The sequence below is a fragment of the Electrona antarctica genome (genome assembly GCF_951216825.1).
Source record: "Electrona antarctica genome assembly, chromosome: 14".
Taxonomy (NCBI): domain Eukaryota; kingdom Metazoa; phylum Chordata; class Actinopteri; order Myctophiformes; family Myctophidae; genus Electrona; species Electrona antarctica.
In genome coordinates, this window is record NC_136795.1 from 37,557,484 (window position 1) to 37,585,394 (window position 27,911).

The 27,911-nt window shown below is 40.6% G+C and overlaps 1 protein-coding gene across 1 annotated transcript; it reads right to left on the reverse strand.

Annotated features, from left to right (window-relative positions):
- Nucleotides 1-994: 994 nt before the first annotated feature.
- On the reverse strand, nt 995-27,766 carry zc3h7a (zinc finger CCCH-type containing 7A). The gene is made up of 22 exons (XM_079521210.1): nt 27,550-27,766; nt 25,569-25,672; nt 22,661-22,700; nt 21,847-22,050; nt 20,294-20,452; nt 14,816-14,896; nt 14,176-14,263; nt 13,746-14,095; nt 13,364-13,616; nt 12,190-12,233; nt 11,944-12,088; nt 11,692-11,850; nt 9,604-9,809; nt 8,900-9,000; nt 8,584-8,765; nt 8,408-8,478; nt 7,299-7,417; nt 5,425-5,530; nt 4,667-4,775; nt 4,064-4,197; nt 2,069-2,232; nt 995-1,748 (listed from the first exon to the last, which is right to left on the reverse strand). The coding sequence occupies exons 2-22, from the start codon at nt 25,634-25,636 to the stop codon at nt 1,559-1,561; spliced, it is 2,973 nt and encodes a 990-aa protein (XP_079377336.1). The 5' UTR covers nt 25,637-25,672; nt 27,550-27,766; the 3' UTR covers nt 995-1,558.
- Between the last annotated feature and the right edge of the window lie 145 nt (nt 27,767-27,911).

Consider the following 27,911-nt stretch of genomic DNA (forward strand, 5'->3'; position numbering starts at 1 on the left):
TCTTAAGGTGGTTGCACACTGGGCGCGTTTTTCGGAAAACCGATGGAGAAACGCGCTCGGTGTGTGGGGACCTTTACGCTCTCAAGAGTTAAAGATCTAATAAGGGTCCATTTGGTTACCAACTCTCCATTTAGCTGGGGACCACCTGGAACCCCCCCAAGGACTACTGGTTGAAAAGTGAAAACCACTGTACTAAAAGGATAGTACAGGAGCTCGTTTCCATTGTGGTCCATGAGAACATGAACACAGTATGAACACTCCCTAGTGGCCAAGGAAAAACATCTGGTCTGCATTTTCCAAATGTACCTTTTATAGCACCACCAGGAGGGCAACATGTGAAATACATTTTATATTAGTCCAAATATCACATCTTTACACATCATGATCTTTAGTCATGTGATCAAGACAGATCTGTCTGATATGCTGTAAGTCATTGTCTATCAACTGCTACTTTGATTCTATAGCAAACAATGCACGGCTGCACGCTCACAACAAACAGTAATGACCTGGTGGAGACCTGTGCTCCGAGAAGCACTTTCTAGTCTTAACATTTTCACACCTACAGATTGAGTTGTCAGAAGACCACTATTTAACCCATTTAGATCCGATGCCAATTTTAAAAACGCTTCTAAAACCTTAAAATGTTTATTAAAACAAAGATTGTTGGTACATGTATAGCAATAACTAATAACCACAGGTAGCATCCGGATTCAAAGGTAAAATAATGTATAGGTTGCACCAAATCTAAATGGGTTAATAAATGACTCCCACACACTCACTTACAAATAAAATATGGGGAACAGGAACGTTTAAATATAGACCTTCATAAGGTCATCTTAATGTTATCTTCAAAGATAAATTTATGAAGGTCTGTGTACTGAAACATACTGTTGCCAATCATTTTTATTTCCTAGTGAAGATAGTGTGAAGGAGTGCTCTCTTAAACAACTTTTTTCCATCTCTAGCATGCACATTTAGTTATTTTAAACACAACTGTAGTTAAACAAATCTTTATTTGGTTTTGGTGCCCTTTACATTTGTAACACTATCAAATAAATGGAAAAAGGGTAGAATAACATAACCAAACATTTTAACTTTCAACTAAAAGTATTCCATTTTTAAAAGTTCTTTGATGGGTGAAAGAAAGTCAACCTATATAGGCCTCATTAAAATTAACATGACATTACAGATCAGCTGTAAATACTAGAACACGTCTGATCAGTATTTCCTCATGCCATTTTCAGACAAGTCTACTGAGAGATGCATAGCAAAGCTTCTAGGGTAATCCTGAACCAATTGAAATGCCCCATGATTTCTGCTAACAAGACATGATGTCTTGCCTTTGTCTTTGACCACAGTACCCGGACATTTCTTGGGGACTGACCCAACTGCTCCCTCCATTTAATTAATTTTGTGATCGGTTCCCTTCATACCATGGAGCCCCGTCAAAGCTCACACAATTCAGCAGTTTGTGCCTTACACTGCAACATAGTCTAACCAAGTGAACGTGAATATATCAACTTCCCATTATCAACTTCTCATTATTAACTTCTCATTATTACTTAATGTCTTTAAGCAGAAAACTGTATTTACCAAAGTCATTGTCATTTGGTGCTAAAAGATGGTCTTTTCTAGCTTTGGCCAATTTCATCAAAAGGAATTCCCTGCGCTCTATCCACTCTTTAAGTTCCTGGTTCCCATGTGCCAGTTTACACAAGTTGTCCTCCGTGCAGGTGCTTTTGAGGTATCTGTAGAAATGTGCAAAAGAAATAACATTTTCATACATAAAAAAGCAGAAATAGCAGTTAGCAGCAAGTTTTACGTGTTGTAAGCACTTTTTTGTTGTATAAAATTGATAAAACATGCCAGTAATTTCTTGGAATATTTCAGTTCTGTACACTTTTATTACGAAGCCTAATATAAAATCCAAACATAAATAGTAATTTCCATTCATAACGATAATCTCAATTAATTGTGTGACAAACAATCGTCGACATAAACGTGTAATCGTGACTACACACTATATACTATCACTAGAAGCACATTTTGTGTGGGTCAATAACCTTACCTTTCACAAACTCTGAAAGTGCCGGTGGGAAAACGATACTGCCAGCAGTTCTGGTCATCTTCAGAGTTGAACACTTTGTCTTTGTGTTTTTCTGAAGTGATGTGCTGCTGCCACTGCTTGTCACTGTTGCAGTTTTTACCACACAGCCAACAGTGATTACCAGCCTGCCAAAACAAAATAATACGTTTTTTAGGAATACACTAATATAAGTTATCACTCAAACCCTATATACTTCATTGATCGGGTTCTCTCAGGGGTCTTTACTTAAGTTGGCCCCCTTCTTTTTTTCTCCCTCTACATACACCAATTATCTTCACCGAAAGCTGACCTACAAAGCTAATTGTGTGTCACTGTCACAGCATGTTGTGAGCTTAAAGATCTTGCCATTTTCGCTCGCCACATGAAGCGGCAGACACTCTGGAGAGAAGGGAGTCCCCCAAGCACATTCAGGTTCTCGGAGTATAATAATAACTGTGCCTTCACTGCCTTGTTGTGCGGGAATGTCCCGCATTAAAAATGCTGACTGCTGAATTCAATGAGTTAAAGATGGGGGAATTATCAAATTCAGGTACTGTTGAAATGTCTAAAGCAAATGTGGCTTTGAGCCTTGTGTGTTTGGGTGACACGTTTATCAGCACTGCCGTGTCTGGAGATGTGCTCTCAGAGGAGGTCTGTAAAAAGCTCTAGTACTCCCTCATTTCACCTGATAGAGGGCAGGCACTTCACAGAAGCACTATTGTTCAAGATCTGCTCTGAAAGAAAGGCTTACTCCAACTTCTGCTAAATCCAGACAATATTCAAGGTCAAGGCCTTTTATCCGGATAGAGGGGAGAGAGTGACATATAAAGTGAATATGAGAGGAAATGGGCTGATTTTCACAGTGTAATATGATTGTGGTTTTTGTCCATTATGCATACTCAAAAGCCAGGTCCATTGTTCATTATATGCATTTCCAGACGCCCTGTCAGGAGATACTAAGGTATACGGCCTACATGAAAGGAAAAGCACTAATGACTATTTACGGATTCATTATAGTTAACTTAATAACTTTCACTAGCTTTTCTAGTATATAGGTAAACAATCCACAAAGAGCAAACTTTCAGTGTCTATATGTTGGACATTCAAAAGGCCTGAAAGTTATCTTCAGTTACTCTACTCTATTAAAGATTTCATTGAGGCAACACAGCTGCCTAATTTGCCCACCTACACTTCCGTTACAAATAGAACCATGAATGACACATATTCAAATTATAGTTGCACCATGCCACCTTCAAATGTTCTCATACAGTGAAGGGAGTGCATTCGGCAATACGATGCTTGCCGAATGATGTAAATGCACCCTGAGAGTACAGGCACCACTCTCGAGCTTCTGATTTGTTTTGCTACAGATTCGTTTTAATACCTTGGTGAATCCCTTCCTCTTTAAAACAAATCTGCATAGCCTTGTGCCATAAGATGTTCCAGTGCAAAATGACCCAACAGCATTTTGGGCCGGATGGTCATTGCAGTAATCTGCATCCAAAAAGTGATAATTGCTAGGTACATTTCGGGTCAATGCATGCATGACTCTTGAATGTATGTATTGAAGCAAAAAGATTTCCCCTTGTGGATAATAAAGGACATCTAGGTAGGTAATCTAACCTACCTACCAATTCAGTCGACATGATAAATCTTGACAGCCTGCTGTCAGTACCATTCTCCATTAAGATGCTGTAGTCCGTTTGTGTGAATGTTCTTAATAGACAAGGGAAGGGGAGCCAGCACACGGCACGGGGACAGCACACTTATTTTAAGGGTAGGGTTGCATATTGTATAATGGCAGCTTTAAGCAAACATGGTTGATTTGCATGTGTCGTTGAAAGTATTGTATCATACTTTACTGAGACAAAAGCATTGGCTGTTGGGAAAATCAACGTAAAATAATGGCCACCACTACGTCAATGTGTCCAAATTGAAGTGATTTGGTGCACAATACATTCAATGAGCTGTTCCTACCACTTCTTCACTGTAGTCTGTGGGCATGAGAATCTGCTTGCCATTCTCCCTAACGGACTTGTTGGAGGTCTCCTCGCTCCAGCCTGGCTTCTGAGACTGCAGCCACTGCTCATAAAGCTGGTCCAAATCTGGAACTTAACCACGGATAAACAATGGGACAAAATCATCATAATGGAACAGTGTGGGGGAAAAAAAACATAATGGCTATGGTGCACTTTGACACATCAGTTAAATACATTTTAGACCATATCGCTGCTGTCAGGCAGAAACCACCCAACTCCAAAATGTTCATTTTGCAGGAAGTAAAAAAAAAAAAAAAAAAGAATCCAGCTCAAGTGGAGTTAGGTTTCTTTTTTTAATACTTTATTGGTTAAAAAAAGGCGTAAAGGCTTTTCACTGTTCAATAGCACATTAAGAAAAAGATGTCTCAAGTTACATTTGGCAGCCGAAGCGCTTTTTTTTAACCAACACATACAGACGTAAAGGGTATTCAATGATGCACTGATTTATGACAAAAGGGAGGGGGGGGGGAACTGCATTTTTTTGTTAGCTGGTTTCTGCCATACATAACAGTGACGATATACAGTATGATGATAAACTCACTGTTGTTATCCTTCATGTAGGTCCAAAGGTCTCTTTCCTCTGCACTATGAGCAAAGCTGCAATTCCCAATGTATTGGCACTTCTTTCCTGCAGTCACATGCATGCAAATCTTGAGAGGGGGGAAAAGAAAGTAATTTTCCGGTCACTATGAGATTAACACCAACACGTTTTAAATATGTTTTGTGGTCAACCTCAGGATATGCATGCATTATAGAGCGTCGCAGTCCCGCCTCCTACCCTGGACCAGGAAATGAAACCCAATGCATTTTTCCCATAGACATTTCTTAAAGTATTTATTTAAAGACGGTTACGCCGCGGACAAAGCCAACTCGAGTCGTGACAACTCATGACAACACAAACAATATTTTGGACCAAACAAATAATTACAAAGAAGAAAAACAACAAAAAAAGTGTTGTAACCTCCCGTTTTTTTATTCTTTCTAATTATTTGTTTGGTCCAAAATATTGTTTGTGTTGTCATGAGTTGTCACGACTCGAGTTGGCTTTGTCCGCGGCGTAACCGTCTTTAAATAAATACTTTAAGAAATGTCTATGAGGAAAATGCATTGGGTTTCATTTCCTGGTCCATGGTAGGAGGCGGGACTGCGACGCTCTATACACAGTAGGGCATTAAGCAACTAGTCGACTAGTTTACTAGTCGACTAGGTGGTTAAACAAGGTGGTTAAACAACTAGTAGACTAGTAAACTAGGCAACTAGTAAAAATGACTAGAAGTGAATGCCCTAATACACACATACCTCAAATTGCAAAGGGACAGGCTTTTTGGTTGGAAGTGGTCTCACAGTTGTCCACTTTTTGCGCTCATTAGAGCTGACCAGCACAACTCGTCTGTCTTTTGACCACCTGAGATTAATCAAAAGTTAAGTGTCAGGTGGTTACATGAGACAAATTACAGTATGAAATGGACAGGACAGATTATAATACAGTAGATGAATCAAAAGGTAAGTGACAGGGTTTCATATTAGATTAATCAAAGGTAAGTGACAGAGGGACGAGATCAATCAAAAGGTACAGTAAGTGCCATTAGCAGTGTTACAATTTGTTCTGCGTGAAAGATCTACCATCTGGTCTGGTTAGTAGGGGTGTCCCGATTCTGAATAGACAGCATCATTGTTTTAACAGTATGTGCTCAATACAGATGATCTATTATGTGAAAAACACCCGTGTGAAGTAAGTGGTGCAACTCCGTGTGGGGGTGGGGGGGGGGGAGTTCCAGACCCACAGGAACGATCCGAGCCGCCCCGTGTCAGAAACGGTTGAGAAAGGAGAGTTACCGTGTGGGGGTCCCTCTACTGTACCCTCTACTGTACTGTACTGTCACTGTACTATACTGGCACACCCGAAATCACCATATATACATTTAATATGTGCGTGTGTGTTTGTGTGCACGCAGGTGATGAAAAACAACCATGCTGTTTTCGTGCTCAGACGCACCCAGCCAGCCAGCCAGCCAGCCACCCAGCCAGCCAGCCACCCACCCACTTAAGGAAGTGGTTGCACCACTTAAATATACTTTGTAAATTAATCAGGAGACAAACAACCCTAAAGAACAGTTCTCTAATTACGAGGTTCAGCAGTTACTTAAATGCATGCAACAGCTAAAGAAAGAGTTCTCTCTAAAAGCAGGGTCTAAAAGTATGTTCTGAGCACATTCCAGTGGCAAGAAAGGGCTACATAGTAAACGGGGCCCTAGAACCTTGCTAGCTCTGAACCACCACTGACTGAGAAAGATCTTGACCCATGTAGGTTCTGGAACCTGCCTACAGCAGGCGTTGCAATAGGCTCTGTGCATAACCTGGTTTCCCAAAGGTGTCATCCCAAATGAGGCTATCCCAAATGGATATTGAATAATATTGACTTGGTCCAAATGTCCAATAATTATTGCAGGGGTCACTGGTTGGTGGAAAGGAGTATTGTTTTTCAAACCACAGGTCCACTATGTTGTGGATGAGGCATTTGTTTTGCTATATTCAACTTCACTAGCGAGCCTCGTGTCTGCTACTGAAACTGTGTTTCAGTTTAAAATCTGCTGGCGCACCAATGGGAAACACTGAACCGGAACCAGGTATGCCACTTTCAGGAAACAGAGTCTACAGTTATCCAAAGCCTACTGCATTGGTGGGGAGGCTGTGCTAGCCAAGGTAGAACAACAGACGAGGAAGGGTTGACTTTATGGCAGAAAAATAAATGTGCTTCTCCTAAGCAACTCCAAATATCCATGACCACCACTACCACATGGCCAGGTTCACTTTCTGGATAACCCATCAATGAGTGGAGGGAACAAAAGGCAAACACTGTTATATGATGCGAGTGCACCAATCACACAGCTTGTACGCCAGACTGCAAAGGCAAAATTCACTACGGCCATTCAGTGCATTATGTACCACTCCTACTCTCACTTGTGATCTTTGGCACAGCTGTTCATTAGTATGTTAATCTATGCACTGTAATACTAGGCGGTTTCCTAAAAAGCCATATGCATCTCCTGGCCAGGAGGGAACAAGTCCATCCAAGTATCTAAATGTGGAGAGAGTGATTCAGGCAGCCATGTAAAGAAAAGGTTCATGATTACCGTTCCTCCTCACCAGCTGGAGACATGAAAAATACTCACGTGTGCCTGGCCTTGGCTGTACAATACTTCTTGTTCTTGTCTGCTTCAGAGAGTTGTCCATTTCTCCAACACAGTCCACAGACGAACATCATTTTCAGATTTGGCGGTCCAAACCTCCTCTGTGAATGGAGAATTTGCCAAGAGCAACATGAGTAACAAAGTGATGTAGCCAAATCTAATTAGTGTCCTTTATAAAAACCAAAATAGGGCTGGGTACCGCTCACATTTGAAGCAATACCCAGAATTTGGTATTGGCACCCAGTACCAGCTGAATGTCCTTAATATAAAACAAAAGGTTTGCATTTAGAGCCCCAACACTCTGGAACGCCCTGCCTGAGGAGATAAGGCGTGCTGAAACTCTGTCCTGTGTTAAATCCCCAGCACTCTAAATTGTTACGACGTACGTCATTTTCTTTTACTTGTTTGCTATTGGGATGCATTGTTTTTAACTTTGTATGTGTCAAGCACTGTGACTCAGTTCTTAAAAAGCGCTATACAAATACAATTATTATAATATAGTACCTCTAAAAGTTTATTTTATTCTTTCTTCTTTATTTTTTACTAAAACAATTTCTGTTTCTATGTTGTAGAAACAACTGTATGAATATAGCTCCAGTGCTAGCCACTGACCGATATGCCAAGTAACATTAACATACCGGTACGTGTTTTGTTTTCTGGGCAAATATAAAAGATTGGGATGAGTGAGTCATACAATATACTAGTAATTAACATCTCAGCGAGCCCACTCAAAGTACAGAAATTTAGCACAGAATGATCTGAAGTAGGTACTGATATAACCAACTATCAGTGTGCTTAAATGTACAGAGTTCGGTACCCAACCCTACAGAACATAACTGTAGTGTATCTACAGTATCTTTGTGTTGTGTGAAATGGTGAGCAGAAGAGACGATGGGATATTGCTTTTGTCCATTAGCACACCTTTCTCTTGGAGTGCAGCATTTGTAACTATGCAGTGTGTTACAGAGCGCATTAGTTGCCACAGCCAAATCACACCGACCAAAAACATTATTTTTATGGCAATGGTGATGAATGGCAACTACAATATGTAGCAATAAGCAACAAACAAGAATGTGAAGTCAAAAACATACCTGGCCTCCTGGCAAGGTATTTGTACTCAAAAACTTCCGTGCTTCTTGTACAATATTTTCATGAGTGATGCCTATACAGAGAAACAAAGTTAATCAAATGGAAAAACAGCATAAATAATCAACAAGTAACACAACCTGACCCTGATTTAAATGCAGCACAACAACAACCGTCTTACCAAGGTCCCGTTGCATCATCCAGACCTTCAACTCAATCAGGCTGTGGGCAAAGAAACAATCATCTTCTCTCACACAGCCAAAGCGCACCTCGTGACGACAAAGGTCCAGCTGGCACTGTGGATGCAAGGGTCTAATTTTAGAGTAACGCACTGTGGTTTCCTCTAAAATGTGGACCAGGCACCTGAAAAAAGTAGAACGTTTACATATTATAGTTACACTTCAGTTTTGACTGACTGCAAAACAGCGTCCAGTTATCCTCGCCATGATAAACCAAACAACCTTGGAGTTAGAATCCTAAAATGTTACATTTCTTACTTATTATCTTCAAAGTCATGCTTCGTCACTGGATGAGAGCAAACAGTGGGGTTGGCCTTGTTGGGCTTGCTGATTATTCTGGGTTTGTGATCAAAACACACCTGTTGACAGACAGACATTTTAGAAGTTGCAATTTTGGGAAGAAGTATAAAGAATCAGTCACATGTTTACAATAGGGCCCTAGTGCAAATGTACTGCATTTCCATACAAGTAGCATTTATCCCCAAATCAATAAGGGATTAATACAGATACACACATCTGGCATTTAAAAAAGAAAAGAAAAATCACTCTTATGAAGTGAGGGGTGCCTGGTAATGTTTAACTGCTGTAAATAAACATTAAAAGCCTTAAGTAACTTAGATAGCATTTTATGTAGACATAGCACTCTAGTCAGTATATAGATTCCACTGTTAGCTTACTGTAAATCGCTCTGGATTAAGAGCGTCTGCCAAATGCCTAAAATGTAAATTGTTAAATCTGTGAAATCCGTGATCTCGACTACGGTCAAAAAATGATGATGAAATTGTTAAAAAGTCCATAGGTTGCCACATTCTAAAACATTATAAGTCCACCTGCCATATGACGTAATTTCAAAAGCCAGACGTAGGAGGTTCTAACGCCCCTCATAAACATCACTACAAATACTATCAATTGCACTTGGGGGGGGGGGGGGGGATATTCTACAGAAAGAGGATATGACTCACTCTGCAGAGAAACATGAATATCCCACGGTGCTCCTGTAGGACCTTGGGGACTGTCAACTTGGCACTATAGTTGGGCCCAAAGGGATCAAACAGCAAATCCCTGTAGAGAAATCCTTTTCGCTCCAGGGTCCAAACATCAATCTCCTCCTGGCAATATGCAAATGTACAGTGGCCAGGATATAGGCACTCTTGTCCAATGGACACTTCTGCAATAAAATATGAAATATCGGTTTAAAACGTTGCATTTAGCTGGTGCCCATATATATACACACACCTCACTCTTGCTTGATAACCTGACATACTGCCAACAGATACTGCCACATGACAACAGAAAATACTCTTGAGGGAAAACTGGAAACCTGTTGGTCAATAACTTCAAGTAAAGTTATGAACATAGTTGGAATATTAATTAATTTACCGCCAACACCCCCATCAGGTGTCTGGTGGTCCTGGAGTATACAATTCAGTCATTTTATATTGGAGACACCTTTAGTTTGAAAGCCGTCAGGAAGTGAATTATCGTAACGGGTCCCACAAATGTTATTTAATTCACCCAAAACATACATTTTGTAACCAGGGATCATATCGTTTAGAGAAATGAGGCGCAAATCAAGCTTGATTTGGTCCAAAAAGAAGAATTCCACTGGCATAAGCCAATAGAATTTTCACTGCCGTTGTTTTTCATCGCACCGGAACTGGAGTGTTACAAGCACATAGAGAACACAGTTAGTTACAGTGAAGAGTGACAGGATAGAGGGAGGAAGAGAGGGGGAGAGACATGCAGCAAAGGTCGCCATGAACAGGACCCGAAAATGCAAGGCACCGCCAGGCCAGAGCCCACATGTGGCATGCGCCTGGACCTTAGAGTATATATGAATAGACGGCACCCGGAGGAAACCCTGAGGCGAAATGGACATAGTGGCCGGATTTGGCATTGCAGCGCTGGGCCAAACTCATGAACGCGCTGGTCCGTTGACTATCATTGTGCACGTTCACGATGACACGTGAACGCCGTTTCATACGTGAACGCCGCTGTTTCATACGTGAACGCGTGCAATGATAGTCAACGGCCAGCGCGTTCATGAGTTTGGGGCAAATCCATCCCAGAATGCACTCTGTTCCTGAGTGAAATCGCCTCATGCGCTTTTGAGCAACTTAATGCAAGTGGATGGGAGGAGATATCCGGTGCCGTCTCTATTCATATATACTCTAAGGCCTGGACCACTAGGCCAGCGGGTGCCCGACAGTCTCAATTTCGAAGTTTCTTTGTTGTTGCGTTCACACAAACAGGCTGTTTGTGTAGCCGTCTCTAAAGAACCGATATCCATGTAGTTATTGGATACTGCAGCAGGCCGTCTCTTCAGGCTATGGGGTGGAAAGTGAAACTACATAATCTGGGAGATGGGATCCCAAAGAAGCCACACCATGTAGCATACTTCAAAGGGCCTACAAAATGTTTGATCTGCTCATATTCTAATATTAACGCGTTTATGGGTGCGTCTGAGCACGAAAACAGCATGGTTGTTTTTCATCACCTGTGCGTAACCTAACACACACACGTTTGACAACACAGCAACAATTGCATCGTTCCCAAGTAGGCCGGTGGCCGACTGTGACAGGAACGTACAGGCCTAGTATATTAAAAAAGGTACTAATTTTAAGCCCCTGGCTGAATACCAAAAACTATACAATGGGAGCGAAATGCCAATGCTTTCCTTCTTGGAACTCAGCATGAAGGTTTGCTTTTTCACTTGCATCATGCTGCCTCATGCTACATAAACAGGAGATGCTATGGGCCACATGGCTATTGACTTAATATTATTTATTTAAAGAAGGGGAAAGGTACACATTATTTGCACTTGATGGAAATTAACTTTCACATAATATGAGTACCGTGACTTCTCGTCCAATGCGTCTTATGACTTTGGTCGGTTCTTTTGCAGCGAGCCTGTGTGTGCATGCCTATGTGATATCAGTGTGACATCTATATACATTCCGTTATTAGTGATCCAACTGTGTAACATGTCACATGTGAGAGACAAAATGAACCCTGACAAACAATTATGAGCTCAGAAATAATATAGTTACCCTTGCACAGGTAATAGGGTCCAACATATTGGTTTCTTGTTGGTCTTGGTCGGATTAGCTTCCAAGATTTGTCTGGTAGATGTTTGATTCTACCAAGCAAAGCATCCTTCTTGCATTTGTGCTCTTCAGTATTTAGTGTGTAGTCTAACATCCCGGCCCCTGTAGAGTTCAAACACATCAAACAATGGTCACTGGATTTGTTAAGTCAGACAGCAGTGGCACTGTTACCTTAACTATCAAACCATTTCTCACCAGTTTTGACGAAACATTGTGAACATGCTTGTCTGAATTGATGAGTTTCTGCTAAAGGATTCTTTGCCAAATCCACAGCAGGAGGAAGGGCTGGGTTATTGGGCATACCTACAGCCATTCCCATGGGGCAATCATGGTTGTTGACCTAAGAGAAAAACAATTTTGGAAGAAATACAGAATATATTGGTATGAATGTATATAGAAATCATTTAAAATGTAAGTATTAATTAGGAACACGTACAGTACCTGTGTAATGAAGGAATGCTGACCATATTCTGTGAAGTTCTGATCTATGAATTAAGCAGCCAAAATGATAAAATGTTTTATAACATGAAAGTAAAAACATGAATACGGTTACATACATTGCATCATTAACAATTACAATTAACTTAAAGATTTTTTTTTTTTTTGACTATGGCTATACGCTAGAACTCCTATTCAATCACGCAATTGGTTTTTGTTTTTAGTTTACATCTGTTCTAGATGATGTGGCAGCTCCAGCTCCTTCTGCTGCTTCAGCTCCCCTATAGAGCACCGAAGTCCTGACGTCACTTTCAGTAGAGGGCACCAACACACAGGTTTATAGTTTTTTTTATTTGTATTGAAATCTCCATAGGGCGATTTTATGTGGCTTCATATAAGAACTGTGTTTGAAAAATAAACCGATCACCCCGGCCTTTTCACTCATATGGATATGAAGCATCGACTGAAGGTGGAAATGTACAAATATACCCAAAGAGTAACAAAATAAGCATTAGAAACGAGCCAAACAACCCAGAGACTACATTTCCGGGTAGGCTGCTTCTGCCCGCAGCCCGTCGCACAACAGAAACTGAACGTTAATTACGTTTAGTCACCACCAGCTGAGCTTACGTCAACGAGGAATCTCAGGAACGCAATATGTTGACAGCTGGGCGTGACGTATATGCTCAGCGACATTGCATTCATATGTAGTTTCAAGGCTTTTGCGGTCACATTAATTCCATTTTCTCTACAAACTGGCTGTATCAAATATTAATGGACATCATTAACGACGCACAGCCACTCCCCTGACAGAAACGCCGGGGTGGTCGGTTTATTTTTCAAACACAGTTCTTATATGAAGCGACATAAAATCGCCCTATGGAGATTTCAATACAAATAAAAAAACCTATAAACCTGTGTGTTGGTGCCCTCTACTGAAAGTGACGTCAGACTTCGGTGCTCTATATCTTTATTTATTTTTTTATATATTTTTTTGGTCAATATACATAATTATCAACTTACTTTTGTAAAAAAAAAGGTTTAGGGAGAAATTCCCCTTTAACAAATTCCCCTATTTTGAAGGAATCCCGGGAATGATTGTGTTAAAACAAACTATGGACTGCACATTAAAACACAATCCAAAGTACTATGTAGAATGCCTCGTGAATGATCTTACCTCTTGGATACTCCGATATGGAAAGCCTATCCAATGAATCCATGGGTGAGGTGAATGAATCCAAAGTGTCTGCACCTAAATATACACTTGTTCCAGACTTGTGATATGGAGCCGGCAGATTTACAGTACACGGCTGCGTCATGTTGAGAAATTGGTTCATATGTGAAGGCATGTAGAATGCACTTGGCATGGAATTGCCCGAGGCAATACTGTTGGTTGGCAAAGGAATAGGCCCCTTCATTGTGGGTATATCCTGAAGGGAAAAGAACAATAGTCTAATTTCACATCGGTATGTGGCACAGCAAGGCTCAACAGATGTCTACAATAAGCTGACACTAAAACAAGGACAAGATTGTGGTGCTTTGTTAATTTATGCACTAACCATGGCAGATTCTGGGGGGCCTGCTAGGTCTAGTAGATCATCAAGGTCATCACCAATGATATCACCAATGATATCATTTTCAAAATCTTGATGGGATTCAGACAAAGAGTAGGATGTGCTTGCTCTAGACCCATTGACCAGTGTGGGCACACAATGAGACACCGCCTTGGGCATAGGCACAGACGCAGGCACTGGGACAGGCTCGAAGTTGCAGGCCTCAATTGGAGATACAGAAGAGATATTGCTGGGAGGATGTTCATCCGCAGCATTGTCATTCGAAGGCGAGTTCACTGCCACTGGAGATTGGACCGGTAGTAAAATCCCACTATCCTGAGACACCCTGGAAACTTCTAAAACATGAGGAAGATATTTAGAACGGTCCTTTGACAATGACTTCAAAGACATTGTCTTTAAGCAAGTGATGGCTTACCTATTTCTATATCGTCCACAGAAGCAGACCCAGGAGATGACCCTGATGTTTCTGAATAACTCGATTCATTTAAGACGTTCAAGGCAGGCTAAGAAAAAAAAAAAAAAAAAAGAACGTCACCATCAGGTTACACAAAGAAACGTGACGCACACAAAGTGTAACAATTTAGCATACAATTCAGATGTTCATACTGTTAAACTTGGACTTAATGCATAGTGTGAACAAAAAAAGATCTTGGTTTAAGGCAGTGTAGGCGATATATTTTGGTTGGGGTGTTAAATAGCTCTATATTGCCATAGTAATCATTGCTAGACAGTGTTTTGTAACAGGAGTCTCTACAGCTCCTAAACGGAAAATAAATGTTCTGGTCAGGATACCAATTGTTTTCAATCAGGAGAGAGAAACCACACAGGATTCAGGATAGACCGGTGACGAAACAAAGAAATGAGCAGACAAATTTGAATTGGAAGACTATAAAATGGGGTCAAAATTGGGTTTCTCTCTCCCTGAAATTGGCGACCCACCTGACTGTCTTTTTTGTTTATTAAACTCTCGGAAAGCATGACTATCAGAATAATAGAACTTTAACTTTTTAATCAAAACAATCACTTACAGCACTTTTAATCCAAGACATGCATACCTTACTCCTAACATAAGCTTTACGGATTTTCAATCCCAGCAATTTGGCAAGGTCCTGAGTCAATTGTATGACATTGGGATCCTAGGGAAACAAGACAATATTTAAATTATTGTTAAAAAATACTTAAAGGTGTAGGGAAACGGAAATGGTGGGCATTTTATTTTGAAGTTTCAGACCGTTTCAGCTGGAAACACCGCTCTGAAGTTTCTGAACCAATCAGAGCGTTGCATCCCTTCAGGCGATGGGACGGTAGCTATGCTATACGCAGGACGCATCGACTGACTTTGTTTACAAGTCAGATAGTCGGCCAGCTGTACCAGTTTACCGTTATGTGGCCTATTTCTAGAGCACGAGCACTTTATGAGCATGTTAAAATAAAGAAAGAATAGTTTTACTTCTATTTTCTATACGGTGAGCGAGTCTTTTCCTGTCAAAGTTTTTGAGACCACCGCTACCGTAGTCAAGTTTGGAAAGAAAAAAGGACGAAGAAAGGCGCAACAGTTTTCTCAGTGCTTCACTATTTCTACCCTATAATGTTTTCAGATACATATTTTAGCGTGATGATTAAGTTGAAACCGAGTAATACACTGTCTGGATGGTATCTTGAATGGAAATAAAAACGGAGGATTTCTGTAATCAGTAGCAGCTGTGTTGGACAGTGATGGACGGATGCGCAGATATGGGGACTCAAACGGGTGAGCTTCATTTTTATTGGCTTTTATCGATGTGGGCCTCGACACGTCATCACGCAGTACGTTTTCAGGAAGTAATTAAAATTCTATTTTTATGGACTTTTGATATAATGTGTGTGTGTGTGTGTGTGTGTGTGTGATATGATGACCACGGATGTGGTCTAAAAGTGTGAAAAACATGTTTTTCATTTTACTACGCCTTTAAAGACATCTAGAAACTAGAAAGGTCGCAATTTTAAAAAATTGCAAAGTGTGGTTGCCGCAGTCGCTTACATAGGCCCCTCCCACTAACGTTGCTAGCCAATTACAATTTCAAGTAGGGGATTTATGCCCCCAAAAACAAAATTCTGCAACAAACGGTTAATTTTTTTGCATTTGCGGCGCCCCCTATGGATGAAAATGGAATTGCTTTTGGCTTTTGGTTGATTAAACCACCCGCGATATCTGATTCAAATTTGGGGTGGGTTGGACATTTGGTTTGTGATTTGTGGCGTTTTTTGTAAAATAGGCCCCTCTCCCACTAACTTCGGAAGCCGATTACGGCCGAAACGATACGCACTATCAAAATTCCGCCTGTGGTGTTTTCAACGGAAAGGTCCAGAGATCATGAGCCGATTTTTGTGAGATTTGGACAAAGTTTGTAGGAGGAGGAGCAAAAAGTGTGTTTTGGAGAAATTCTAAATGGCGGAAAATCTATCATGACGCAAATGGGCGTGGCCTATATGGGGAGATGCGTCATAACCCAAGGAATCCAGGGACAAAATAATTTTGAGGCCGACCGATGTAATTATATGATAATTAATTTTCGTAATTATTATGAACCTCCCTGCCAAGTCTTGTAACTATAGCTATTATGGTGTCAGAGAAAAAAATACTTGAGTTGGACTTTTAGATCTTCCCCCGTTAAGTGAATGGGGAAAATGAATTCACTAATTAATTAATATCAATTAAACTATACAACATTTATCTATAGCAAGCACACCATTCCCGATGAAGTCGGTCGATTTGACATATGGCTCAAGTGCGTACAGTCAAAACTGTGGGAGGAGTAGCGTTTCAAAAAAAGTCTTACTCCAGTAAAATTAAAGTGTTACAATTACAATAGTCTGGTTGCCCACACTAATGAATGAAAAGAAAAGGTAAGGGGAACAATAGTATGGTTGCCCATAGGCAACCACACTAATAAAGTAATAATAATAATAATAATAATAAAGTGTTACAATTACAATAGTATAAAGTATAACAGAATTCTTAAAACACCAAAAGGGGTTCCCGCCCGTCACTACACCATTGGTTCTCAAAGTTGGGGTCTCAGCTGGTCCTTAGAAGGGTAGAAACTAAAATCAGCCAGAGAATGTATCATTCATATACTGTACAGTACTATGCTGCGTGAATAAACATACAATTTGATAGCATACAGTAGATCACCCAGGTTTTAAGGTTTTTCAATCCCCACACGTGTAAGTATAAGTGTTGCAACACTTAAAATGTAGAATATGAAATGTTAACGGTAATATCGTATCGATATCGCAATATTTGGCATAAATACAGAGATATGAAATTTTGTCCATATCGTGCAGCCCTACTTGTAATCCAGAGCCCATAGAGTATAGACAGAGTTACGACAACTCAGTTCACTTCATGGGGCCAGTCCTCTTCTACATAGACTTCTATTGGCGAATAGGGACACCGGAAGTTTACAGGATCTATTGTAGTCTATAGGGCTCGCGCGAGTACATGAACCATGTGACCGGGCTGTTTTCTGCCCCCTCAATGTCGCAACTCTGTCTATACTCTATGGCTCTGTTGTAATCCAAACGTACACGCGTGTGGGTATAGGGATAGGGTGGCCTGGCTGGGTGTATGACTTGACTACCACGGCCTGAATGATTCAGCCCTGCAGCCCTGGTGTGAGATATGATCTGGGCAACAGATGTCAATATGAAGTTGAGGATAACATTGACCACTTCTGTGTCTTAGTCATACTTCTCTCTCCTTTCTTTCGTAATCTTTTTTGTCATCAGACGGACAGCTTGGTCATATACTTCTCGCTTTGTTGACGTTTTGTTAACTCATCCTCCTGCCGTTAACCCAGTGGTGGAAAGTAACTAAGTACATTTACTCAAATAATGTACTAGAGTACAATTTTGAGGTATTTGTACTTTACTTGACTGTATTCCAATTTCCAATACATTTACATCTACTCCACTACATCTCAGAGCCAACATTTGTACTTTTACTCCACTACAATTATTGGAAAACTTTAGTTACTAGTTACTTTGGAGATTTACATTTTGATTAGAAAAACATACATTACTGTAACCACTTCAACCCTATATACATTTCGACCATTTGAAAATAGCTGATCTACAAGCTCACAATGCGTCGCGATGCATTGTGTGCGACCTCTCTTTTCTATTCAAATATGAATATAAACTGGAAAGGTTGCAATTTTGAAAAAGTGCAGTGTGGTTGCCGCAGTCGCTTACATAGGCCCCTCCCACTAATGTTGCTAGCCAATTACAATGTCGCGTCAACCTTGTGATCATGCGTAAGTATGTATCCCCCCAAAATCATGTTTTTGCAACAAACTGTTACATTTTTCGCATTTGCGGCGCCCCCTATGGATGAAAATGGAATTGCTTTTGGAACTTGGTTGATTGAACCACCCGGGACATGTGATTCAAATATGGGATGGTTTGGACATTCCGTTCGTGATTTGTGGCATCTTTTGGAAAATAGGCCCCTCCTACTAACTTCGGACAATGATTACCCAAGGAATCCATGGAAAAATAAATTTAGATTTGACGACTTACGGTTCAAGAGTTATAGGGAAAAACGCAAAGTGGGCTGTAATAGCGCCACCATGAGGCCGACTGATGTAATTCCCTTTCAATTAATTTTCATAATTATTATGAACCTCCCCCCAAGTCTTGTAAATATGGCGCTTACGGTCTCCAAGGGAAAAAAATACTTAAATGTAGTCTTCGATTTCCCCATTATAAGTCTATGGAGAACTAATTAATTAATATCAATTAAACTATACAACGGATCTCTTAGCAAAATACAAGCACACGATTCCCGATGAAGCCGGTCAATTTGACCTATGGCTCGCGTGTGTGCGGCAAAAACTGTGGGAGGAGTAGTGCGGCAAAGTATCCAAATGTACAATAACAATAGTCTGGTTGCCCTGTTAGGGCAACCACACTAATAAAGACGAACTGGACCCTTATAGGCCTGTAACTCAGACCTATTTGTACACCCTGAGTTATTGCAAGACTGGGTGTCCTTGAAATATGAAGGTTTGAGAACCACTGGTCTATAATGTCCAAAGAATGCTTTCATCCATATTTAGAGTGAATGACAGGTCAGGTTCACAAGTGAGGAACCCGCCTGGGACTGCCTATTGGGTTCACACCGTTTCTCTCCATATCTAAGAACAGACCTTAAGCTCCTATTCTATTCAAGGTTTTTCTAACTTTAATTACCAAATAGCGTTTCCCCTATATGCATGTAACAGTGTTACATGTGGGCCCACCACACCTTACATTTCATGTAAATTATCTTTTTCAATGGAAGAGGACTAATTTTGTGCTATCTGTAGGCCTACGGACGCTTAATGTTACACACAGGAGGGCAGAGAGGGAGGGGAGATTGTGTTCTCAATTAGTGTTTGTCTTGTTTTTAATTAAAAATGATTGGGCAATGTCCCCAATTGTCTCTGCCAGCAAGTCAGTAATCCTTAGCATCTGCGCTTATGAATAACGAAAGTGCAACTTATGACGCAAGTGTCGTCATAAATTTCTCCAGGGTGTAATCAGTCTCAGAGAATACAGTGCTGATGCAAAACAGCTGGTAGGATTCACTTTTCCTTTTCCACATTCTCCAAGTTATCAAAATGACGCACCATAAAATGCACTGTTTTACAGAGGACATTACACCTACTACAGTCTAGATGCAAGATTTCAGTTGTAACGCAACTATATTCAGCTGGTGCAACCCTTAACCCATTCAGGACGGGAACACCTTTTGGTGTTCTAAGCATTATGGTATACTTTAGCTATGGAAAAATAGCAGATCGCGGCACTCAGTGCCGCGCTATGACCTTGTAGGTCTGCTATTTTTGAAAAATCTTGAAAATGTGGTGCAAATACTTTAATATATATTCTTTCACAGCGAACATTTTTAACTAAAATCTTTGCTTCTGGGGGGGCCCCTGGAACAACATATTTTCAGATGGGGGTCGGCGGCCAAATACATAGTTTTTGGCGGTCCTTGACATGAAAATGTTTGAGAATGACTGACATAGAAACAACTTTTTTTTTATTTCGACGTCAGGTCTAAATGGGTTGAACTGTTAGTAGTGCGTAAATGTGTATTTGTTTACTTAGATGGAGGACCTGCATTGTCATCCTTGTGGCCACAATAACAAAACTGAACCACTCTCAATCGCTCTAGTGCAAACTGAGACATGGTCATGACTCGTAGCTTATTAATGATGTGCTTGTTATTTATTGTATGGATTGGAACTATGTGGGGAAAATATCTGTCTTCCATGTACTTCACCTAATGTTGACGATGTGAAAAATACATAAAATGAGTCATTCTGCGTCATTGGGCGTACGAAGTTCAAGTGTACGCTTTAAGTTAACCAAAAAACTCTTTGAAAACTCAATAATAAGAGTTTTTTTATACACATGAGTTGTCATGTGTATATTATACACATGACAACTGAAATAACCTTGCTGTGACGGCAACGTGACAAGCAACAAATCCAATCCCTCACCTGAGGCACTGCTAGAGAACACTTGGCAACAGCCTCATAGGCCTCTTGATGTCTCCCCAGCTCCTTCAAGGACTTTGCTTTTCTGTACAATGCTTTGTAGTTTCCTTCATTCAACTGAAGTGCCTTCTCACAGTCTTCTAATGCCTGGTCATAGATGCCCTAAGGAAAATGAATTAAAATGTCTCAAAGACAGTCTGATTGTTATACATGTTCACAACATGAAACGGAATGGTGTCATGATTTGAAATACAGGGTGGCACAGGTCAGGTATGGAAGCTATGATGTAGCATGTAATTAACACATATTTGGAGACACTGAACAGAATGTAGGTTTGTTCCCCCCCTCTTTCAGATGTTACTGCCTGGTTATTGCCATTGTTATTACAGTGTAGATAGTGTAGATATAGTAAAACTAGATAAAGGAGTGGTCTTCTTCTTCTTTCGTGTAACGTCAGAGGTCCAACTCGGTGTCGTGGAGCCACGCCCGCATCTCTGGTCCCAGGTCAAAGAGGCTGGCTTCCGAGGGTGGTCTGTATAAGGGGCAGGTGTTGATGATATGGTCGGCGGTCTGCTCAGGGTCACCGCACTCGCATGCCGCACTGTCCGCTAATCCCCACTTCTGCATCGATGCATTGAAGCGCCCAACCCCAGTTCTTAAGCGGTTCAGTGTGGTCCATTGCTGGCGAGGTAGGTCATCTCCTCCTATGGCGCCATCTCCTGGTTCCCAGATGTACCGATGCATGCGGGAGGGCCCGGCTGACTCCCACTCCTGCTTCCACACTGCTGCCAGCCATGCATCTCTGGAGATGTCCTCGGAGGTGGAGTTGAGCATCTCCTGTGCTGCCCTGTTGTAGGGGTGACAAGACCTGAGTCTGCTTGGAGGCGCTGGAGTTGTGGTGGTGCCATGCAGGATGTGCCAGTCCTGCTTTTGGGCTTTCCTGGCCAGGACGAGGGTGGCAGCCTCCCGTCGGAGGCCGGCCGGAGCTATTCCAGCAAGGACTGGCAAGTGAGACACAGGGGTGGGCTTCAGGCATCCCGTTATGATACGGAGGGCGTTGTTTATTGCCACATCGACCTCACTCCTTGAGGCACAGGCCTCAAGGAGTGGTCTTGAGGCCTGTGCTGTGGCTCAGTGGTCCAGTGGCAGTGTGCCGCGGGTTCGACTCCCGACGGCCTTTACTGCATGTCACCCCCCCATCTCTCTCCCCATTTCCTGTCAGCCTACTGTCTGTCCCTCTATAAAAAATAAATAAGCCGCAAAAAAAAGGGGGTGGTCTTGGACATAATACAATAAAATATCTCTGATGTGTCCAGTAGTTGTCAACATGACAACTACTGGTTTTACTCAACGTACTCTTCTCAAACAACCAAGACATGTTTCCGCCTAGGTTTAAACGCTCAAGGGATCATGTGTATTGTTTTACAAAAATAATTGTATAAATTGGATATGCGCATTTGCAAATTACTGAAATAAAATTAAATAGAACTTATCATTGTATGTCACACACACACACACACACACACACACACACACACACACACTCTCTCTCTTACCGGTACAATATTCAAGTATGCTGCAGCACGATTTGCATACAATTTTTCTAGTAGTCCTGACGGAACAGCGATCTCTTCAGAATCTGCATATTCTGCGATACTCAAGGCCTCAGTGTACATTTCAATGGATTTTGTCCATTCCCCTTCATTAAACACATCATTTCCTTCTCCAAAAAGATTCCACACAAGGTCCTCAATGAACACCTGAATACAGAAAATAATTTGTTTAAATACTACATTGGATATTGTGCATATAATAACTGTGATTTGGCTTTGAATTCATGTAATTTTGTATGGGTCAGCCTTTATCTGTGCCTTTAATTAATTTGCTAAATTAATTAAAGTGTTAAATAGCAATATATTCATAGTAATCATTATAGTGTTTGTTCAGTCTCTCCAGTTTTTTGGTAAACAAAAAGTACATTTTCAGGTCGGGACAACAACTTCATCCAATCAAGAGAGAGAACTCATACTCATACAGGATAAACAAGTGAAACCCAAAGTGATGACAAAAAAAAGAGGAAAAAAGCCAAGCAGACAAATTTGGAATTGGATCACAAGCTGATAAATGATCTTTGTGGAGTTCTCTTTCCTGACTGGATGAAATTTAAAGCCCGTTTCGAGAAGGGGCAACCCCCATAACGGAACAAACCGTGGATAGAGATGATTACTATCAGAATATAGAGCTTTCACTTTAAAAAATATCACACACACTAGCTTTAAAAAATGAAACCCCTTATTTAGAAGGGACAAAAACATGTATGACATCAAAACACGAGTTCTACTATGAGAATAGAAATAGTGTTATCCTTACCTCGTACTGCTCTTGGGTTCCAGGAAAAGGCAGAGTTGATCTAAATGCAAAGAAGCAATCTTACTGTGACAATACAATAACCAACCACTAATGAGAAATACAGTACAGTATGTCAATCTTTTCTCTGCCCCCAAATTAAGATGGTTTCTACAAAACAGGAAAGTCAGACCTAACATTATGCTTTCAGCAGGCTCTGTGCATAAGGGGAACATATTGATGTTCCCCAGGTTCTATGTTACAGCCTAACCCTAAGGTAAGTGGGGAACATAGAACCCGGGGAACATGGAACATAGGGATGCATTACTCATAGTCTTTGTTTTCTGACGACCGGGTGGCTACGTGTTTGAACCAGAAACACGATATGACATCTTCATGTGTGTTGCCGGAACAAATGAGTCTGCCGAACCAACCAAACGAAGCTATGGGAAAGTGAACCAGAAAGAGAAACGAAATGCCACCATCTGGAAACTCAAGACTATAGAAATTCGCTGAGCCCATTCCTTTGTACAGATTCCTAATAGTCAGGGAATATTATCAGTATTACCAGTCAAATCTGGGAATACATTTCTTACCAAGAATGTTCTTCACCAATGTGTTTGTAAAGGTGTCTACTAACATATCCCACATTGGTTTATATTCAACCACCCTAGGGGAATTTTTGACAGCTGCTGAAAGTTGGGGTACCATCAACAGCCAATATATGGCAAAATGTTCTAAATTTCATTATGCTTTAAATAGCATGTGACGTGTCAAACTAAACTAGGGGGTTTTCATCATTCTGAATCCATTCCAAGCATTTGTTTTGCACTAAAAACACTCTTTGGGCTAAAAACGGCCATAGACACTTGCCGTCTATGGCCTTTTTAAGCCCAAGGAGTGTTTTTCGTGCAAAACTACTAGCCACAGGCTACAAGAGCTTTTATTGTAATTCTTCCGGTTTGAGGGAAAAGGAAGTTCCGATTGATTGTTCCTGCCTGATGACTACAAAACAATACTACAACATGACGGAACAGAGACCAGGCTTTCCTCCGAGGTGGAAAGCCTGGTGAGGCGAGGTTAAAGGAGGCCTCTTCTGTGGCCCAACGTGACACAATGCATTGTAAACCATTATGCCATTTAATTTACACATGGCATTTAAATGTAATCTTAAAAACACAATATTATGCTATTTTCTTTATAAATACATCTGACAACTGTCTCACAGCTAATGTTGTAAAATGATGATGTGCCTTAATTACGTTTTATGTATGTATCTTCTGTAATGCATGCACCAATTGTGTCACTTCTTGCATACAATATGCATCAGATTGTCTTCTGTATTTAAATGCAATCTAGCAATCTGAATCTACGCAGAGGACGTCATTTTCCTTCTATTAGTTTGTGTGGTTTTGATTAGAAACTGTCAAATCTCTGAATAAAACGAACATAAACAAAGCATATAACCTGTTAGCCTACCTATAGGCTATTAGGCTTGCAAATCTGCAAATTGGGTCAGGAAAGCATTCTCGTGACAATAAGTGCCACGTTTGGTCTGTTTTTCAAGTACAGTCTCAAACTCTCAATGTAGGCTAATGATCCAACTAACTAAGCCTGGAACTAGTGCTGCACGATTCTTGCTCAAATGTGAATCCCAATTTTCTTGAGATCACGATGCTCACACGATTAAAAAACAATGAAAATATGTATTGTCTGTAGTTGCTGAACATTACTACATTCAAAGTGTGGTACCTGGAGCCAACTACTGTGGCTTTAAACAGACATCAAAGTACTTGACTTAAACTCTCTTAACGTCTCTTTCTTGTAGCAAAAACATAAGAGTAACTAAAATGAATTGGACAGTCAACTAGTGCTGCACCATTCTTGCTCAAATTTAGAAATGAGATTGCACAAGTGTCTGAATCTAGATCTCGATCTTTCTTAGATAAATTGTGCAGCACTACCTGGAACTCATACTGCAAAAGTGATCTAATAAGACGTCATAACTTCAGGGACAGCTGTCCATTTGCACTGATGAATACTTGCTGTCTTTACTAATGCTAGAAATAAATAGTCTTCTGTTTTGAAGGAACAGACCTTTTTCCTCAGGAGGCATTTTGACACGTGGTGTCATGGTTAAACACAGCTTATTGTAATAACTTAATTAATTCTGGGTATATTTAGGTCAGTGGTTTTCAACCAGTGGTCCAGGTGGTCCCCAGCTAAATGATGGAGTTTGTAACCAAATGGACCCTTATTAGTTATTTTACTTTTGAGAGTGTAAAAACATTGTTAAACATCTGCATAACTTAATTTACAATAAGTCTACATAATTAGAGAATGGAATCGTGGACAAAATCCTATCCAACGATAACAAAATTCTTTAGTTTTGGGTCAGTAAATCTATAGATCTCATCAAATGGTGGTCCGTGGCTCAAATGCTGAAAAAAATAATGGGCCTTGATATGAAAAGGGTTGAAAACCACTGATTTAGGTGTAACTGTGTGCCTGCATGGACAACTCATGTACTGTTAACTTTATGCTGGCACACAGAAACCCCTACAGTAAACAAATTAAATGGACCACCAGGCCAGCTAATGTCATTGGCTTCAGATGTGTTTACCTTTCTAATCTATGGCGTGTCAAAATGTCTGCTGTGCAAAAATATCTGTTATAAGTCACAACTTAATAAATAAGCATCCCCATTTTCTTCTCACAAATCTGATTAGGGTTAAATAACAGTGCACAGTGAAATCCTCTGTTTGATTTATCCATTTGTAATTCTGAGGGTGTACTAATGTAACAGTAAGAGAATAACCAAATGTAACCTGTATGGTTCTTTTTTTTAAATAATCAGCGTAAAATGAACACGGAGGGTTTCAGTACTGTGTGGAGCAGCAGGTGACAAGCCGCATTCAAGAACAAAACTTACTGAATGAACTGTAGTCCTTTCTGTATCTCATGCCAACGACTCCGTCTGTCCTGACACGCTCCAGACATGTTCGCGTGTTGATATCAGGTCCTGGGAGTCAGTACCTACAATATTGACATAAATGACAACCGTTCACCGTCTCTTGGAAAATAATAATTAAACATCTGCAATCCACAGCGTAAAAAGTTTAAAAAAAAAAAACGTCTGTTAATTTGTCAACTTCAACTTATTAAATGAATACAAAATATTTATGGACTGTCTAACCCATCGAGTGAAGTGAAGGTGGGGTTTGTTTACACATACAGAAATGTAACCAAATTGGTCCTTGAGGGGTTTCCCAGCAAAATTAACATTTTGATCATGTTACATGCTAGAAGTTAGCCGTGACATGATCAAACTGTTCATTTTGACAATGACGAGACAATAACAACAGAAACAAGTCCACAGGACTTCCTTTTGGTTTTGTTATCCTTTTAGCCCAAATGTCGTTCTATTTGCATTTCTGTCTAGGGTAATCAATCAAGACTATTCAGATGGTAGAGGTTTCACTCTGTGTTATCTCCCCATTTACAAAATGCAGTACAGTGAGATACGATAGTGTACAGTAGATGACAAATTCTAAATCTAATCAGCAACCAAAATCATCTCTTATCGGGGTCCCTGGCACAAAATATTTTCAAATAAGCTCAGGGTTCTTGACATAGGCTACTAATGATGGAGAAGCACTGATCTACATTAAGAGTGAACCTGAGGCTGAGGATTTTACTGCTTATAGACTGTCTAACCAACAACACATTTACAATAGTTTCACAATAGTTTCTTGCAACTTAATTACTAAAATCTGATCTGGTGTATAAATGTAACCAAATTGACCGGTTAGGCTACTCTTAGCTAGGCTACTCTCAGACTTGGGAGTCAGTTGAAATAAACCAACAAAAATTACTGAAAGATATTAATATTTAATTACAACATGATAAAGTGACTCTTGATAACGTCTCTGCTTCCGCATTCAGCTAGACAGTGACGACATTTCCCAATAATTTTACAAGAGTATCACGAAAGTGTTTATGTTCTCTGTCTGAATAACTTTTTTTTAAAAGCCAATAATAAAGATTATCAGTGTTGTATACGTGTATGCGAGATTCAATAACGTCCCCTCCAGCACAGCGGTGCCAGTGACAGTACATGGTACAGTAACACATGACAGTTAACACACACGTGTTAACAAAACGGCAACGGTCAAAGAGACGTACCCCGTTTTGGTATGAACTATGAACACGTGTAAGCTGTCCACTGACCAACTGTAATAATCACCAAGTAACGTTCATCACGTCGTTACTGTCAATTTCCCTGTAACGTTGCTCTCTTCCTGATAGCTAACATGCTAAAATGCTATCGTTAGCTTCCCCTGCTTCACCTACCACCTTTATATATTTATTTATAATAACGTATGCGAGCCCGACAACAGTTTAACAGCCATTTTTTTAATCGGAAATAAAAAACTAAAAAAAAAACTTAGTTTATTGTTATTATTTCCCCCCTTTCTCTTCAGAACAGAACAGCAGCTGGGCTCAAGTGAAGTGTAGTGTTAACGTAGGGCTGATGTTTAGCTGCTCTGTCTGAAGACAATCATGTGTGTTAATTAAAAACACTGCTTGTGTTTGTTGTTTGTGACCGTCGTCTCCGATAATAATAACGACACATTATGATGTGATATAAAGTTGACAGCTTAGTATTTATTCCGGCGGCGCACCCGGTGGTTTCCTGCCTCGCTTGATGTGTGTTCTTATGCTGCTGTTCTAGGAAGTAACGTTAACAAAGCGAAGGCATGTTGTCTCTGACTGGACTGTGTGTGTGTGTCTTTCTTTCTTCTCCCAAGTTAGTATCACAACCAACCAACGCTAAACAATGGTCCGGGCCAAACAGTCAGAAAGGACACGAACCGGGGACACATGATATGGACCAGAATCACAATACTCACATGAATGGATCGCAACGTCTGATAGTGTGCAGTATAACATGCGCTATCCGTGGGGAAACTGGGCGCAATCCGTGTGTCTTTTTTAGCTCAAAGTGTTGTAGCCAGGCTAGGCTAGCTGCTAATGTAGACGTGCTGCTTCTGTCGCTAAAGGCCGCGCTTCTCCTCCGTTTTTCTTCTCGTGACAGATTTGAGCGTCTCCCGCTGCGTTGCTGCCCCTGACTGGTGCTGTGGTGAAAGTGCAGTAAATTACAGGAAATGTGACTAGTCCTGTAGGCATGTCCAGAGCCTGGCCCTGGGCATGTCATGAATCATGATAATGTCATCATTGTCATGTCAAGTCATGATATTATGAAAATGTCACA

Coding starts and splice junctions, on each gene's coding strand:
- zc3h7a (XM_079521210.1), bottom strand. CDS start 25,636: ATGTCTGGAGCGTGTCAGGACAGACGGAGTCGTTGGCATGAGATACAG. Junction 12,089..12,189: donor AGCATTCCTTCATTACACAG/GTACTGTACGTG, acceptor TTTTTCTCTTAG/GTCAACAACCATGATTGCCC. Junction 8,479..8,583: donor GATGATGCAACGGGACCTTG/GTAAGACGGTTG, acceptor TTCTCTGTATAG/GCATCACTCATGAAAATATT.